The sequence below is a fragment of the Calonectris borealis genome, chromosome 1 (genome assembly GCF_964195595.1).
Source record: "Calonectris borealis chromosome 1, bCalBor7.hap1.2, whole genome shotgun sequence".
In the NCBI taxonomy this organism is placed as follows: domain Eukaryota; kingdom Metazoa; phylum Chordata; class Aves; order Procellariiformes; family Procellariidae; genus Calonectris; species Calonectris borealis.
In genome coordinates this window covers 124,496,535-124,515,209 of record NC_134312.1, presented here as the reverse complement: position 1 = coordinate 124,515,209, position 18,675 = coordinate 124,496,535, and the positions used below count along the sequence as shown (strand labels likewise).

Below are 18,675 nucleotides of genomic sequence, written 5' to 3'. Positions count from 1 at the left end.
TTTAATACAAACACTAAACTTCATACTACACAACAGCACAGCCAACCAAGCTTTGAAGATAAATCATTTTAAGGAACGCTGTATTTCTGACACCTAAAAAGAGGTGGCAGTGCTTGCTTCTGTTAACCATTCTCAGAAAAAAATGCAAACCATCTGGGCCAGTGAGAGCATGAAGAAGGGAAACAAAACACCGGGTCAGCACATGGTTACATTTTCTTACTTGGCTCTGCGCTAATTCTGAATTAGTGGAACTTGTGCTCGTACAGGCGGAGCAGAGCCCCTGGAACAGACTACAGGCGGTGCCCCTACAAGGGCCTTCCCTTAACAGACTTTAAGAAACCTTTTCTCACTGCACGAGTCACTGAGTTGTTCTTGAAACTTCCTGTGATGAAATGAAGGACCCAAAAGCATTTAATTGTTGAACACATAAAAGGAAGTATATTTAAAATAAAAAAAATTGGTCAGACTGTAGAGTCAATTACCATTTTTAAAGGAATTTACAGGGCTGTTGTAGATGAGTCTTTCGGAATAGTCAGTTTATCGCAATGCCTAAACTGGTTTCTTCATTGCACAGTATTTTCTTTTAAAAGGTGTGCATTTTTAAACAATTACATACATATTAAAAATCAGCATTTCTTTGCTTAAACTTAATTAAAACGTTAATACTCTCAGACAACACAGATCTGAAATGGTGAAACCAGTAATTGCCCCCTCCCACCTTACAACAAATTAAATTGAGACAAAATTACAAACACATTTCACTACATGATTATTATTAATAAAAATCAGTTTTTTTTTTTTTTATAAAGTTGCCCAAAATGCAAGGGATGTGCATAGGTTTACAACTTAGTCAGAATAATATTTTACTTTATTCCCTTGGGTACGTGTTCCCATGAACGGAATGTACTTTGCTGTAGATTACAGGTTTTATCAACACAGATACACCAACGGCATGAACGCTTGCGACTGTCCACATGCATTAAGAGTCAAGACCCAATTTCAAATTTCTAAAAGTTTTACAGAGTTCTTCAAAGAGACAGTATCACATTATCTGGATGTTACACAAAAGTACTTAAAAATACTACCCTAGGAAAAAAAAGCGAAAAAAGGCCTTTAAAATTTATGAATTTGTTTCGTAACCACTAGACTAATTACTTCAAATAAATAAAGGAAAGCAAAGTATTCCAATCCATAAAATCAGACTCTAAAAAGAATGTAGTGTTCCACCCCCAAGTTAAGGTAACAGAATCATATTATTATTACTATTAAAATAGATTATAGAAAGCAGCATCTATTTTGTGCAGTTTTTAGGGGCCCTTGAAATAAAAAGCTATGATTTCCAAAAATATAACATTCCAAAGGACTGAGTAATACATATATTTAAGGATACATTTTATTGAAGTTTAGGAGAAATGATTAAAGAAAAGATACTGTCTCTTTAAATTAGTGTTTAATGTTTTTTCCCCCTCCTCCTATCTATTCGGACATGACAATAATTATATTTTAGGTCACACTACATCTAGGTAGTCTCTAGGGGCCAAGACCTGTTGACACAAGGTCAGTAACGAAGAGGTTTTCCATGTATGAGGTGGTTCCCAGTAAAGACAGATTTTTTTTCAATTCTTTCGTGACCGCTCTAGTAGACCCAGGAGACTGGGACCCACTGCGAGGCTGTACACACAAGCTCGATGGCTTCCTCCAGGTGCCTGATAGTTTCATCAATTTCGTTGTTGATAATTGTTAGGTCAAAGTAGTGTGCATATGTTCTCTGTAAGATTTCAGACTCCTTCTGCAGGCGCTGAAGAGATTCATCCTGTTCGGCGGTCAGAAAAGAAAATGGGAGAGAGAGAAGTTGGATCCTTTCGTACTCTTCTACAACAGCTTTCTAACTCTTGCTTACAGAGAAGGAAACGGGCAAAAACGCCTTAGGGAGGCCTGGGTGGTTTAGATCCCCCACCTAAATCTATGGAAATCACACGGGAGAAATGGCACAACTTCTCTCTTGAAGCTGACATTCAAACAGCACTCAGTTATTAACATCACTTGAGACAAAACACAAGTCTAGCGTTAAAAAAAGCAAGGCAGAGGATGGAAGCTTAGCAAAGCAGCACGGATGGGAGCAACGGAGACCATATATGAATAAAATGTAAAGTGCACAAATACAAGCTGTTGGGCCTATGTCCAGGTAAGAACATGAGAAACAGGAGAGGGTATATTGTCAGGTATCAGCTGTTCCTGGTTTTGGTAATGTTTTCTGTTCAACATCAGTCTTCTGGGTCTACTTCCTTTAATAATCATTTACTGATAAGGAAGCTCTCACTCCGCATTACTCTGCAGTTCCTATTTCAGAGCATGCCATTTCCAGCATCTCTTAGTATGAGATCCTGAAGACGAACCATGCAGCCCGCGCTCACGAAGGGCCAGCGACAGCAGGCTGGTGCTCTCCGTGGCTTTGTGTCCATGTCCTTAGAGAAACAAGGGCATCCTACTTTGTGGGTGCGCTGCTGGACTCTGTGCGGCCAGCGACACTACAGCGATGGGCTTTGTTAGCGAGGTCTGCCTTTCTGAGAGAGCGGGATTGCAAAGGGCTTCTTTCTAGGGCTCTGCAACGATTATAAGTTTGAATTCTCTTCCTGCAAATTCCCTTAGAAATTAAAAAAAATAATTTGCTGCTTTCAGGAACTTTGAAATAGCCACAGGAAAGTAATCAATCCTTCCCGCCCCACAGGTTTGGGATGGGTATGGGGCAAAATTACATATGAACAGTACAGACTCCTGCTGCTCTGTAGTATCTATAGGGTCACCCTACTTGATCAATCAACTGGGATACACTTTATTATAACAGAGTTTTAGGCTGCAGGAAGTACAGACACAGTGCCTATAGCTGTTTTCACAAGAAATTATTCTGGGAACAGAATTTTGTCCAGCTAATAAGAGACTCCCCCCTCCCCTTTTTTCTGTTTAAACTTCCCAATTATTTGTAATTACAGTGACAAATAGCTGTGGAACAGCAGCTTTCAGGTCCTCTGAAGGGAACAACCTGCACTGAGCCAGTTCTCCTTCCCTATAGCTACGAAACCAGCCACGTCTGGAGGAGAAGTTCTGTATCGAAATTACAGTTCTGCTTCTCTCCTGAAGCTGGAGCCTCAAATGAGGGGGCGACGTTGCCTTCACTTGATAATCACTACAAATTTCATTCAAAGTCAGACAAATACTCCTCACATGCCCTTCTGTACAAGGGATGCTCCTTGTATGGACCATTATGCATCGCCAGCGACGCCTGGAACTTCCGTAGAAAATATCAGTGCACGCAAATTTAATTTATGCTATTAACAAATTGGACAATATGGATCAATACTAATATTAAATATTTTTGTGGAACATTTCAAATAGCCCAGCGTCTTTAAGCCAAAAACCTAGTTAGGTAAACTGCCAACTTCTCATATATTCCAAAAGAGTCATCAATTTATAACAAAACTTTTCTGCTTAAATTAACCTACAAAAGAGAAAAAAAATTGTACTTGTCAAGCAGAATATTTTCAGTGCTTTAAACATATCTAGCTAAGATTAATTTTATATTTAAAGCCAGTCTTAGCAAAATCATATTGCACCTTTAAAAGAGTTTTAATCTCATGGCACAAGGCTAACAGAACCTGAACCTGTCCCCTCCCCCCCCCAAAGCCTTAGAGCTGTTAAATCACATGTAGCTTTTTAATTGCTATTCAGATTTCCCATCAGTGTCATCTTTACCTACAAGTATGAGAATGAAGTTTTCTCACTAAAGCATCTATCTTACTGTGACTGACAATAAAAATCTGAAAAACTTAAAGCTATCTCATCTTAAAAAAAACAACTGGTAGGTAGAGAAGAATGAATACTAATATTTACCTTGCACACATAGATGTTGCAAAACCAAGAGTTTCAAAAATTCATTAAATTTTAATATTTTTCTGACTTAGCTTCTCCTAGATCCAACTTTACTGGGATCAAAGTGGGTTGTATTTTGTAATGTCTAAATTTCCTAGCCTATTGGAAATATAAAACATTACTTCTTTCATATACTTTTAGGGGCAATAATAAGTTTGGGATAGGTCATTCCAGCAGTTTTCAAATAGGTTCAAACTTTCTCAAGTTCTGCAAAAAGAAAAGAGATTACAATTCTTGATTTTTGTTTTATTCTGGGACCAAATTTCACCTGTGTTTGTGACAGAGTATCTACTTGCACATCCAAAACCACATCAGACTTGGCTAAGTGTTTCCTCTGTGTCTGTAAGTCCTAAATGCCAAAATTCATCTTCGAAGCTAACACTTCCTCAAAATTTTTGCTGTAGTAATCCTCTCAATTTCTTCAAAATTTCTTAATTTAATTTTGAATAGTGAACATCCCAGATTATTCTCCAAGAAGAATATTCTCCAGCAGTTGTGCTCTCAATAATGTCAAGAAAGAAGATATATATCAAAATGTTCAGCTAGCTGCAGACAGACAAATGAATGGACACAACTTCAATAATTTCACATTTGGGAGCGGAACATCTGCCTTTTCTTCTTCCCTCAGCTCTCATGCAATAGGCATTTTATGCGAGTCTAGCTGCAGCGTGTCCATTATTGAAACAGACTTTTCTTTCCTTATCACTAGAATTCAGTTCGCTTTCCTAAGTTCTTCTCTCCTTCTCCATCATAGCTGGCACAGAAAGGAGTGAAACATGGCTTTTATTCATGAAATCTCTCTCACGTGCATAATGGCCACCAGTGATATCTTCAGTCTCTGAGGACTGGGTTTTTTTGGCCTTAAAGTACATAGGACAATAGCTGCTGCTTGTGACAGTCAAAGCACAGCCTAACAAATTACTAATATTCCCTTCTAAGGCTGTGAACAATGTATAAACACACTATCAGGCCTTTGCCAATTTTGCTCCAACAGAAAGAAATTCTTCTCAATTTGAACAGCTAGTGGACTGCAAACTTCTTAAGAAAAATTCCTTTTATTCTTTGGCTGTAGGAAAGGAGGAAGCATAGCTAAAATTCAGAAGAATTTGGCTCAATGAAGATTTACACATGGCTCAATAAAGATTTAGATCAACTCCTCTTTGCTGCTGGGCAGTCTGGGCAATGGGAGGTAGAAAACAGCTGGAGGAAAGAGGAACTACTCCAGTGTTTCCTGGATATGCTCTCTCCTCTCTGTTTTGGCACAACAATAATCTGTTTTAAGTTTCCTTTGTGATTAGACACTCTGGGAGATTTCCTATATGATTTAAATTGGTTTTGTGCTTTGCAGAATTGCTCATAGTACACTGCTATATTCAGCTGGAAAGCATAATATTTTGTCTCCTAACTCTTGCTGTGTCATCCTTGATTATTGAGATATTTTGTGTGGTCTATGATAGGCTAAAGTGTCTTAAGAGAGATACATTTAAGATCAGGCCTCTGCACTGATTTTACCACAAAGTTCAGATATACAGCTGTAAGAGTAGAAATTTTACTCTCTAGTTTCTTTTTACTAGCAGATAATTTTAGCGCAGATATCTGAAGTAATTATTACGTTAAATTTTTATTCCAATGGCGAAAGTAATGTTGAATGGGAACGAGCATATCTACATTCTAAAACTACCATAAAAATAACCTACTATAAAAATAACCAGGACTACCTTGTCAGCCCCTAGCTGGTACTTACAGGCAATTTTCTGCACCATTTTGGCAGCTATGTACAATTAGTACGAGTGCAGGAAAATGAAAAGAAAAGCAAAGATGAAATTTAAGAAAACATAAGGGGGGAAAAAAGGACAGTCATTTACAGAAGTGTTCTCAAAAAGCGTAAGTAAAATAAACAAAGCAGGATACGAGGATAAACAGAAAGGGATACTCATTAAGCAAATGAACCTTTCAAAAAGGAAGCATGAATGGGAAATATGAAACACATGCTCTCCACCCTTGTTTGCTGCCTTGCAGGATGCTAACACACAGACACAATTTGCATATCTCCCTTCACGCAGCCCAGTAAACCTTGGGAAATAAGATCCTGTATTTGGGTATGGTCTGTTGCTATTACCATTTCCTGCCCCTCCCTTTCCTTAAGTTTAATTGATTCATAAATTAGCATGCTTTATAAGTCTGGCCTCAGTTCAGCAATTCATATGCCTGAGTGAAACCCTGCATGCACAGAGACTAGTCACAAGAGCTTAAAATAAAGACACAGTCTTACAGCATGAATGCAAATATTTAGAACATAATACTTTACTTCTAATATTTCTTTGGCATGAGCAAATATTTCCCCACCACTACTACAAAAGGTACATTTCTGTCCTCTTCCCAGTGTACCATGGAAAACATTTTCTTCCTCATATGAACTGTCCCAAATGTCTCTGCATTATATCCTACAGCTGGAAGATTAGAAGTTAAGTACCACTGGCAGATGCGTGTTGCCAAGGAAGCTTTGGCAATTTGGGAGCTGAGACACAGGTACGGAGGCAACAAACCCAGGCAATTACATAATTCCACAGGGTACCTGACTGCCTGAGCGCTGCTGTAAGCACAATGCTTGCCTGACACATCCCAAGAACGATTCTAGCTATTTTTTAAGTGATGCCATCCCATTTGCTTGCACATAAGCAAATTCAGTGTAGAATACAAAATTCTAGTATTTTCTCAAGATCATACTGATTTACAGCATATGCCAACACCTGCAGTTAGACAAACTGTCACTTCACTAACATTGCAAATTGTGATGTTCTGAGAGATCGTCGTCTGTACACTCGTGACATTTACCAGTTAGGGTATGGGTCCATAAGACACAGTGAAATGACATAACTTACTGCTGTGAAAGTTAAAAGATCCTTCTTTCCCCTCCCATCTCTCTTCCTGGCTATATGCTTTCACTGCTTGTTCTGGCATTGGTGCTTATCAGAGTGAGCCATGGCCAGTGCAGACTGGCAGTGTATGTCCCAGAAGCAAGTTAGAGAGAATCACTCCCTTCAGCAACAGCAAACTAGTAGAATGCCTCAGCTGCCAGTAAAATTGCAGCTCGAGGCCAATATTTTTCACTCTCCACTTGCTATTTTAACAGTCGTTCAGGGTATTTGCATTTAAATATGTTTGTCTTGTTCCTTATTTTCCTGCAAGCCTCTGCAGTGATGTCATAGTTTCATACTTACGATATTGTAATTACATTTCTATAGAAACAGGCTATAGAGACAGGGCTTCTGACTTTATTTTTGCGTGATCAAGGAGACATCTAGGAGATTTGGAAGAGATTCATGGTCAAATCCAATTGATTAAATACCTTAATATCATGGTTTAAGAAAGGCTGAGCAGATAAAGCGTTTGTATAAAAACCGTTTGCCCTGTTATGAGCTAAATGCAGATGCTTGATACCATCTTTGAAATCCGTAGCAATCTGCAGAGCAGATAGTCTATAAAAACTAAGTAGGAAATTCACGATGTGGGCCTCCATGAATACTGAACGTTACTCTGCAAGCAATTACCCCTTTGGTCAAAGCTTCCAATTCTTAGAGAACAGTCTTCGAAATTAATAAGCCTATTTCTGATATATATTTGCTGTATAGAAAAAATACTAAAAGATAAAGGTGGGATGACAGCACAGTCATGCACACTCATTTCTTCAGTTCAGGCCAGCTGTAATCTAGTGCTAGCATTGCAACTCAGAATTGAGTAATTTGTGCTAATGATTTGTCAAGGATTTGGAAATGTATCTTTGAGCTACAGAAGGGAATGAAATAAAAGAATATGTATTTTTAGAATACATCATGTGGACCCTTCAACTTGAAGTTCATACGTTGAATTAGAAAAATCAGTTAATAAACAATAAATACATCTCAATCAACTTAATAATGCTGCCATACAACTGTCTTTCTGCCTCTCTATTTACAGACAAGGAAACAATTAGAGAGCCTTATCTACATATTTAAATCTCATCCTTAATTCTGTCTCTGATAGGACATTAGATTGCAACATGCCATACCTCATTAATGCCTGGGGTAATCGTAGGTGCAGCAATAAAAACAACAAAAGGAGCAAACTCTGCAGTTCTCAGGACCTTCAATGCCTAGGTGAAAAAAAACCCCACATACTTTAGAAGAATCCCCCAACAATCAATGTGAAATAAGTTTAGTCACACAAGCAAAAGATACAAAATCATGATTTACCAATGCTGGTATTTGTTTTTAACTGATCTGGAGTCAGTTAGTAATACAGACACTTAACTTTTTGCATTGTTTTACATTTTTTGGTAGTCAAATCATACATTTATCCTTAATTAAAGTGAGTTTTCAAGACAATGAAAGATTTAGCGTTTTCAGAGAGGCTTTTCCCATACAGTCTCAGAGAGTGCAGAATTCTGTTTGCATTTAAACTGCATGATTAATATCAGGTTAAAAATTCAGTCATGCCATATATAGAGAAAAGAGCCAACTGTATTTTAGAATAAATATTGATTAGAATATCATTTTTTGTCTGACTTTTTCTACCTACTAAGACTTTATTATTATTATTTTCTAAAACAAATGAAAATGTGATGTGAGAGGTTCAAAGTTTTTAAAAAGTCAGCATAGTGAAATTTTTAAAAAGTGAACATAGCTCTAATGCAGTAAATGTAACACCAATCCTCTGAACCAAATCTGTGCAAAAGAAAAGAGTTCTCATTAAAAAGTTTGCTTAGTCGTAATTTACTGACACACAGAGCTGCCATAAGTGAAACTTTGGCACAGATCCAAGCTAGACTGAAGTGCAGGACAGCAAGTAAACATACCTCAGCTGAACTCAAATGGATGGACCAGATAAAGTAAGACTACTAAAGGTCAGTCTTTTTTTGCTCCTTCCACTTCCTGTCTTCTCTAAAGTTGTGTTTTTTTTTTTTTTTTAAGCAAACAAACAAACCCTCCCAATCCATCCTTTTCCCAAGCTAAAGAGGTTTTCATTTCTGCTGCTTGAAGCCCACCTATATATCATCTGTGCCAACCTCCTCTAAACAAGAGATAAACCCTCTATGTGAAAGTCAAGAAAACTCACATAACTAAGAGTGCCCGAGGGAAACCAGGCAAGCTGTGTATGGTAACTAGGAATAAGTCCACAGCCAGGCTGGCCTTAATGAGCTGAGGTGGATGCATGAGGAAGCTGGCTAAGAAAGAGGCTTGCTAGACACATGCTGGAGGAAGTGTAGCAAAGGTGGCTGTTACCAAATGTAAATATATTCTAACAAAGATTAAAATCACTTCTGAGAATTGTAATGCTTCTGAATAATGCAAGTTGAAAAGGTTTATCAAGAGAGTTTGCTTTTAACAGCTGCTCCATTTGAATTAACTATAAATGCTGCTCTCCCTGAAAACTGTTAAATGTGGGATTTTATTTTTCAGAACAGCACCACACCAGCATACTATGTGAACTGTCCTAAATAATTTAGTCAGGTATCTTATTTCTGTTATGGAATTCTAATTTCTTCAATTTTAATTTCTTGAATCCATTCACAAAGAAGAAAGAAGGCAGCAAATTTAAATAGATAACACTGGTCACAATTTTAATTTGTCATTCCTCCCATTTCCTTCAATCTGCTAGAATAATATAAACATCATGTTTGCCCATATTCATGTTGTTCCACTTAACAAAACATATAAACACATCCCTATGAATTGGAGGTCATGACTACATGGATGTTTCAAAGGAAACATATCAGAATTTTCCACTGAAGATTTTATATAATGAATGAACAGACTATTAGTGTTTCTTGAGGGCCTGATTTTCCTTCCTACCCTCTTCCGAAAAGTATAATACCGCAACACAGAAAGGAATTTATAAAGTAACAACACTGATCTGGTCATTGTGCAAACAGGATCAGTATTGGTGATTGACCACCAACGTTTCTGACCATGCTCAATAGTGATATGGAGCCAAGAGTCAGTTAGGAACAAGATTACCCTCTAATACAGCATCAAAAAGAAATTTTTGAAAATATCGGAACATTACCCCTGGCAGGCAAGGACAATCACTTGTTTTGATACATTCCACTGGACATGAGACTAATATACATGGTAAGTAGATTTTCGAGCTAGAGTGGTTGCATACCTAAACTATGAATTTGTTTCTGCTGTATGTTCTTCTAACCAGATGATTACCAGAATTCTGCTTCACAGATTGATACCTTGGTGTTCCAGGGACTTTTGTTCCACATTACTGCATTACTTATCTAGTATGCAATCAATAAAAATAAATATATCTCAATAAAATAAGGTTGAAGAATTTGTGATGAGTCCTATTTTTATATACTTCTAATTAGTTACCTGAGGTTCTACATCAAGTATTGCAATTAATCCCTGCTCGTGGATCTTTCGTATTGTTTCCAGTTTTGTCCCATACATTGCATCCTCATGGCTGCCATATTCCAAATATTCATTGTTTGATATATCCTGCATCATTTGGTCATGCGATACAAAGTAGTAATTTTTCCCATTTTCTTCATCTTTCTTTGGAGGTCGGGTTGTGTCTGAAAACACAAAATACAAAATATTTTTAGTACAAAAGCAATATTAAGCTTATATATGGCTTTTTGTTAGGTTTATCAATACTTATTCACTGAATGATGACCTGTCAAATCACATACAGAACAACGAAGCATGAGCTCGGGGTAGGCAGAATGACAGGGGCTGGGAAAAGCAGGAGTCTGGGGGATGTGTGTTGGGAAAAGCAGGAGATGAAGGGATGTGGAAAAGGTAAAAATCAAAAGGTAACAAAGGAAGAACAGAAGGTCATAAATAACCTTCATCTGGTCAAGACTGTAAGACTCTATCAGCTGCTTTCAACAGCAAACAAAAGCCGGATCTCACAGATTTTATAGTTTCTAAACAATTAAATTAACATCTCCATTTTACCCCAGGTGCCAGTACTGGACCCAATCCTGTTCAACATCTTCATTAATGATCTGGATGATGGGGCAGAGCACACCCTCAGCAAGGACGCCAATGATAGAAAACCGGGTGGAGTGGCTGATATGCCAGAGAGTCGTGCTGCCATCCAGAGGGACCCTGACAAGCTGGAGAAATGGATTGACAGGAACCTCATGAAGTTCAATAAGGGGAAGTGCCAAGTCCTGCACCTGGGGAGGAACAACCCCATGCACCAGTACATGCTGGGGGCTGACCAGTTGGAAAGCAGCTCTCCAGAAAAGGCCCTGTGGGGGGTCCTGGTAGATGCTCAGTTGAACATGAGCCAGCAGGGTGCCCCTGTGGCAAAGAAGGGCTAAAGGTATCCTGGGCTGCATTAGACAAAGTATTGGCAGCAGGTGGAGGGAGGTGATTCTTCCCCTCTACTCAGCCCTGGTGAGGCCAAACCTGGAGTGCTGTGTCCAGTTCTGGGGTCCCAGTACAAGAAAGACATGGACATACTGGAGAAAGTCCAGTGAAGGGGCACTAAGGGACTGGAGCATCTCTCCTACGAGGAAAGGCTGAGAGGTGGGACTGTTCAGCCTGGAGAAGAGAAGGCTCAGGGGGGATCTCATCAATGAGTTCAAATATCTAAAGTGAAGATGTAAAGAAGATGGAGCTAGTTTCTTTTCAGTGGTGCGCAGTGACAGGACAAGAGGTAATGGGCACACACTGAAACACGGGAGCTTCCATCTGAATGTAAGGAAACACTTTTTCACTGTGAGAGTGACCAAGCACTGGCAGAGGTTGCCCAGAGAGGTGGTGGAGTTTCCATCCTTGGAGATATTCAAAAGCCACCTGGACATGGTCCTGGGCAACTGGCTGTAGGTGGCCCTGCTTGAGCAGGGGGATTGGACCAGATGACTTCCAGAGGTAATGATCTCAACCATTCTGTGATTCTGTAGGTCATCTGCTCCTCTCTTCCTCACAGGCATGCTGATATCTTGCTTATCTTTCTTCCAATATTCCCTCACATACAGGTTTACTCTCATATTTTTCCACTATCCCATTTATGTCGGTGACATATCTGAAACACCACATCTCTTCCCAGTCTAATCCCGTATCTTCCAACAACCCCATCATAATTTCAAACAAGGTATCAAAAAATGAAACTCATCTTCTGTTTTTAATTATACCTTTTACCGTTCTGAGGATTAATCAGCAATGTTCTGAGTATTAATTAGCATATTTCAAAAATGAAAAGCTCTATAGAAATATTATAGGTCATGGTTATTATTTTAAGGAATTCAGGAACAATGGATTATATAAATCATACAATATCACTATACTACTCACTGCTGCCTTAGGTCTACTGAACTTACATTTCCCCCAAATCCTCTTCTTTTGTAAAAACATTTCTGTATTTTCCTTTTCTTACTTAAATTCTTATGAGGTTTTCTTCTTCTGAGTGTGAAAGTGTAAGTCTAAAAAGTGGGTGAGGGCCTGATTACTTGTGGTCAAGAGAGATGAAAGCTACTTAGCAATAACATACTTTTTGAGTATATTGCTTCTGCAGACCTATGTGGTAAGAGATGTATGGCCTACTAATCCTTTTAATTAACTACCATTGTGTGTGACATGACCTTTATGATCAGGTTTTCAGTAGGTAGATAATTTCTTCATCAAGCATTCCCCAAAACTCCACGCCCAACTTAAGGCCTATCTCAAAAGCTACCTACTCCTACCACGGTTTTGTAAAAGAATGCAGGAAAAGCAGTAAAATCCATCTCTGAGAGTTGGAGAGAATAAATTTAGTTACCTAGAGTCAGCTGAAAGCCAGATCAGGTTCCCATAATACTTAAAGTGTATGTGATGTATTTTATACGATCTATTTATATCAGTAACATAAGGAAGTAATTTGGGTTTCTAAAGACCAGCATAAAGTGCTATTTTAAATGCCCTAAATGCCTTACATCTGAAAGATCCACATAGGACTATTAGATATAACACAGGAGGTAAAGGAGACCATTGCTATTCTGGAGTGGGGCTGGAGGTCAAGTGATGTCTAAAACAGACATCTAAAGATCATACTGATGCTTAAGCACCTAAATTGCACCCTGATTTGCAGTCTAGTCTTTTTAGTCGTCTTATATAATCAGTGAAGCAATTTCAGTGCTTCCACAGAGCAGGAACCTAGTATGCAAGCAGTCTAAGGCATGGTCATCATGGTATAGGTGAGTCCATTTTAATAGGTATTTGAAGATAAATAACTAGTTGAGCTTCTACCTCCCCACAGCAATACAGTTAGTGTTTGAGAGAGACTGGGTGAAAAGCATACTGTAAAACATTTATTACCCTTTGTTTTAGTTCTTTGTAATGGTGAACATATTTGCTGGGTTACTACTCCCTTCTCCCCATATAGTCTTGTGTCTGTATTGAATAACATAGGTACAATGTACATCACATACTCCCGGCATTGCACTTTTGAAGTGTCTAATCCAGGATTTTAGTGTCTAGATATAAACAATAGTGTGACAAACAGTGCAGTTTCACATTGCTGTTGGGGTGATTGAATGGCTCATGCTTTCCAAAGGGCTAGGTCTTTCTCTTTTCCTTCTGCTGGCACTGGTCTTTGTCTAATTCCTTAGCGAGCAAGCCTGGGGAACTTAAATCAGCAGCAAACTAAGCCTTTTGCCCTTCCAAATACATTTACAGATAAGTTCTTAAAAATAATACTTTTTAGCAACCACAAAATCCTTATAGGTAGAAAAACATCTAAGTGCAATTTTAAAGTAAAGCACTAACAAGGCATAAAGAAAATTAAAGTAATGCATAATAGCCATCAATGTAACTTCTGAGCCATGTATGGTGTTTCTGAAGACAACCTGAAATAGAGTGGACAGATTCAGCTGCTGGATGCTCTTGTTTCAGAATGCCTAGCTTGAGGAAAAAGGGTGCATCTCCAAGAGATCATGTAGTAGGATATGCAATTCCTGCCATGGTATTGGTAGAGATTGTCATGAAGGGAAAACACTCCTGTGCTCTTTGTAACAACCCACTTGTAAGCAGTGAAGTTAATTGCGTTTTCTTTTTCGTATTGTCATCTCTGGAAACTCGAAGTTATTTTAGTATAATACCAGTCCTCAAGGCTAGGCTGTGAAAAGTAATTTAAAACATTCAGATAAAGTACACATTAAAGGTTTCCTCTAAATCCAGTTTATATTTCTTCTCATGGGAATTAAACAGAGTTTTCAATGTTGTGGCTGTTTCAGTCTTACCTGAACTGTAAATGTAAAAGTAACAGAGAAAAATGAAAAATGTTTTAGCCTTCATTCCAAGTTAACAAACGTTGGGGGTAGAGAGAAGTATGCTTAACAAGAAGTTTTGTGAATACTAGGAAACATTCGATGTAAAAGTGGTGTTACTCACTACCCCTCCCTCTGAAAAAAACAAAAGAAGAAATATACCCAGCCCTATCACAGTTCCCACCTTTACGATAGGATTTGTCTCAGCAGAACTGACAGAATGGGTATATTGTTAAGGATGCTACAAACAATTTTGCACTACGTTGAACATTGCTACTTACGAGGAATGGGGTAAGCAAATCTGTCCGGGTGTTTTGTGATGAGTGTATTTTTTATGTGTCTTCTTCCAACACCATGTGCACCTAATCAACAACACAAAAGTGAATTATAAATTTTCCACCAGAAGGGGTTCAAAACTATGCTGTTATGTTCAGAATAATAACTCAAAATTACCTAGTAAGACTAGTGTTTTCCTTTTGAATGCTGGCAGTTTTACTACTTCTTCATATGTGACGAGATCTAATTGATCAAACACTAAAACACAAAAGAAACCCCCACAGGGATAAGAAAAAAAGGCATATTAAGGGTGATAATTAATTGTGCTACAAACTATAATTTTAGCAAGTTCTAGATTTACAATACAAAGTAATATGTAACAGAAAATAAAACCATTTCATTATGCAAATTTAACAAAAGTGTTCATTTAAAAAACTGTTAAAAAGCAATAACAAAGCTACTGAAATGCTCAGAAAAGTTTGCATGTCCTTTCATGCAGTATTCAGCAGACCACAAAAATTAGCTAAAATGGCATGCCATTCATGTGTGTATTCCTAAGAAATAGCAATGTTAAAGAAAAACCTGTAGACAGTGACCAACATGAATACAATATGAGAACATCTATTTACACTAAAGATAGGGATACTTTCATAATCATGTTTTAACACGATCTATGAGAAATGTATAGAAAAGAATGTTAATACTTTATGGTATTTTTCTTCAAAACTACCACCATATTAATTGTAATTAGAGTTCTCTTTAAACACACGTGCTAGTTAAATTGACATGCTTTTAAAACTTGTGACAGAATGAAGAATTCTAACAAAAAGTGATGGCATTACATAAAAGAACCTCCATCATATTTAGGGAAAAATTGTAAAAGTATTATTTCAGAAATCATTTCAACTGCCGTTGAAATTGGATGAATTCCATCATGCCTATCAATCTATTGTCAATTGCCAAGGTATGTAATGATTGACAAATCAAGTTTTGTTCATTAAAAACAGCTTATTCCTCCTGTGCCTAGTAACACATCATCTGTGGTAATTCTTGCAGAATTCTAATGAAAAAAGAAGCCAGGAGGCAGCTAATTGTATTTATAAAGATTACACAAATCAGCAATTGTGAGCAGAATAACGAACAAGAGTTTTCAGTTCTGTATTTATGCGTGCTATAAAAAGAAGAGAGGAGAGACTCCATCTAAAGTATGGGATTCTTTGAGTGTTTCCAAGTCCTAAGTTGGTGTATTCACCTCAATTATATCCCATCCACCTTTCAGGATGAGTCCAGATACATCCCTCTCCCTCTCCCCCTATCCAAAATCCCTTAGGAAAGTAGGCAATGGCGGGAGCTTTAGTTTGCTTGCTCCAGAAGTCCCCAGCCACCAAGATCAGCATTAGGACTGTGGAGCCTACCAGAAATCACATGCTCTTTGTACTAAAGCCCCAGTTAAAGCAGCAAAGGATTTAACTTAATATATTTCTTTTTATAGGGCAGATTTTTCAATTCAACGGCAGTCTTTTTACCCTAGAGAAAAAGTACAACTACTTCAATTTGGTCAAACTACAAATCAGTCAATTGACATATTCAACTCTACAAGACCTTGAAAAGATACAGATATGAAAACTTCCTAGTCCATTTGAAGCATTTTGAATTTCATCCTAAAGAAGAATCTCTTTCAACCTTTCCCCAAATATTACAAGCAAGAATTTAGTAATGTTTTTCTTCCATTCCGCAAACCTACAAACATGGAATTCTTACTACTGTCATTTTTGCACCTTCACACTATTTAAACTAATTAATAATTCATTTCATATTAGAAAGGGCTAAAGATCTATAACATGTTAAACAGTTTTACCATTCTAACCATCTAGGCCTGCAAGTATCTTTTCCCATTAAAAAATAATAAAAAAATCAATCCTTTATTTTCTTCTTGAACAAAACCACATTATGTTAGATACAAACAACAGGAACAAACAATAGAAACAATACATATTAATGCCTTCATCACAAACTAGCAGCATGGAGAAGATGTGTCTCAGTCTACATGGAGTTAATTAATGATTGTAGGGTTTTCAAATGCAAAAGAAAAATGATTAATTTTTTAATATACACAGGATATGAGGAATACAGGGCACATTTAAAGACCGAACTTTAATGCTTCTGTGTTACTAGCTAATAAAGAAAAGGAGTTCTTGAAAGGAAACAGTAAGAAGCAAATAAAGAGGCATTGTCACTTGACAGGTTACTTACATGCACAGAGGCCATTGGGAGTAAGACAGCATGAAAAATGTACAGGGGTCATTGAGATATGGCTCGTAATATATTAGTAAAATAAAAAGTATATGCACAAAATAAACTTTACCATGCAATAGTCTAAACGCAAGGCAGATAAATCACATTAAGAAATGATAAACATATTTTATAAAAGCTTGGCAATTTTCTACATTATGCATAATATGAAGTGTAGTTCTAGTACGTTCTAAAGAGTGTTCTTTTATGAAGTCCTGCAATAACATTTCAGTAAAATAAATAAAAAATATATCTAGATATCACTGCAGTGTATCTCTAGAGCATTTATAAAAGCATCAGTGAACCTAACAATGAAAAATATTTAATTTTTTCTGTGGGCTTTGGTCTAAAACTGACTTTACAATGATAAGATGTATGATTATGAAATTGTTTCTTGAAGGACACAATACTCTAATATCAAGTATGGAGGAAAGAAAAACAGGATGATATTTTTCTTGTAAGGGAAAATTTACCTTTAATTATAAAAAGTAACTGAAATAGTCTCCTCTCTACTTCATAAACTATGTCTGATTTGCAGAATAGTTTAATTTTTAGTTCTAGTAATATCTATATCACACCAAAATCTTAGCTTTCAAATCATTAGCTAGCCACACAAATCTTAGTTGACTATGAAGTATTTTACTAGGTCATTTTTCAGCACCCCAGTTCAGTCTCATCTCTAAGACAAAAATAACAAGGAAGTCCAAATAGATTACACACTGCTAAACCATTTTTTGTACGAAAATATAAAACAATACCAGACGTGAGAGAGTAGTTCAGAGAAGGTAAATTCAGCACCATCTTAGTTAAACTTAACAAATTCATGTGAGCGCCATAGCATTTCAGTGAATCTCTTTATATCCTACATTTGGCGTCATTCCCTGGAATATTACCGGCATCACTTTAATACCTCAAGGACACTAAGATTCATACACGTTTCTAAGAGAAATCTTGATTCCAATGCGTTTTCATTAACTTTTTCACTTCTTAGGGGGAAGGGGAAGTGTCATTCTGAATAGAACAGTTTCTTTTACGGTCATTTTGATAATTTTTAATGTTCATGTTTTTAATTTTTGGCAAACACTGTGCTCTGATGTAAAGTGACTAACAGCACTGATGGTGGCAAGCACTAAGGCAGGCACACTGTGTGACTCGAAGTGCTGTCAGCCTTCTTCAGATTGTCCCCCCTACATCAAGATAGGAAAGTCTAGATTACCTTCCTTTCAGGGATTTAATTGATACAAAGACTTTCAGCTAGTTTTGCTCCTAAAATATTGCCTGCTCCTTCTCCTTCCCTGGCCATCCGCTTTCCTTTGCTTATTCCTTTGTAGCATGCCGAGCTTAGTCACACTGACATTATTAACTATGTAGTTGCACTGTGAACTGTATTAAGAAATGTAATTGCCCTAAAGAAAAAGAATCAATGTTTTTTGCTGGGTTGTTCTTCAATTAATCCCGTTAACCGCATGGCCATGCAAAGTTACACTGGTGCAACTGAAGGGAGTAGCAATGCTGTGGGAATGTATGCTGGGAGCAACAGATAATACTTTAAAACCAGTATTGTCAAAGACTTTAGGTTGTAAAATCCAGTGTATTCTCAACAGTTTTTGTTAAGGTCATAATTAGTAAAACATGGTTTAGTGCTACTGCAATGAGGTGGAAACATTAAAACAACCAGAATGTTAAACCACGAAAAGGAAGGAAGGAAGTTAAAACTTTCAATCTCTACTTGTAAGGGATTTCAGAGTAACAAGTAATTTTATATTTAATTGTGAACATCTTAAATGTGATGGTGAATTAAGGAGTATAAATGACAATTACTGTTCTTTGACTTTCTTAGATTTTATTTTCAAATGACTTTTACATAAACATAAATTCTGTAGTCCTGATACATTATGAGCTCTGATACTGCACACAGATTGTACAGGTAAGGAGAA

At 37.3% G+C, this 18,675-nt stretch overlaps 1 protein-coding gene across 2 annotated transcripts in view; it reads right to left on the bottom strand.

Moving 5' to 3' along the window:
• Positions 1–419: 419 nt before the first annotated feature.
• CASK (calcium/calmodulin dependent serine protein kinase) overlaps positions 420–18,675 on the bottom strand; it is a 228,954-nt gene continuing 210,698 nt past the window's right edge. For both annotated transcript variants that reach the window (XM_075173997.1, XM_075174007.1), the window contains 5 exons: positions 14,624–14,704; positions 14,452–14,532; positions 10,287–10,489; positions 7,976–8,059; positions 420–1,813 (listed from right to left, as the gene is read on the bottom strand). In XM_075173997.1, coding sequence (XP_075030098.1) covers positions 1,637–1,813; positions 7,976–8,059; positions 10,287–10,489; positions 14,452–14,532; positions 14,624–14,704 — 626 coding nt within the window. In that variant the 3' untranslated portion in view covers positions 420–1,636. The remainder of the gene's footprint in view (positions 1,814–7,975; positions 8,060–10,286; positions 10,490–14,451; positions 14,533–14,623; positions 14,705–18,675) is intronic.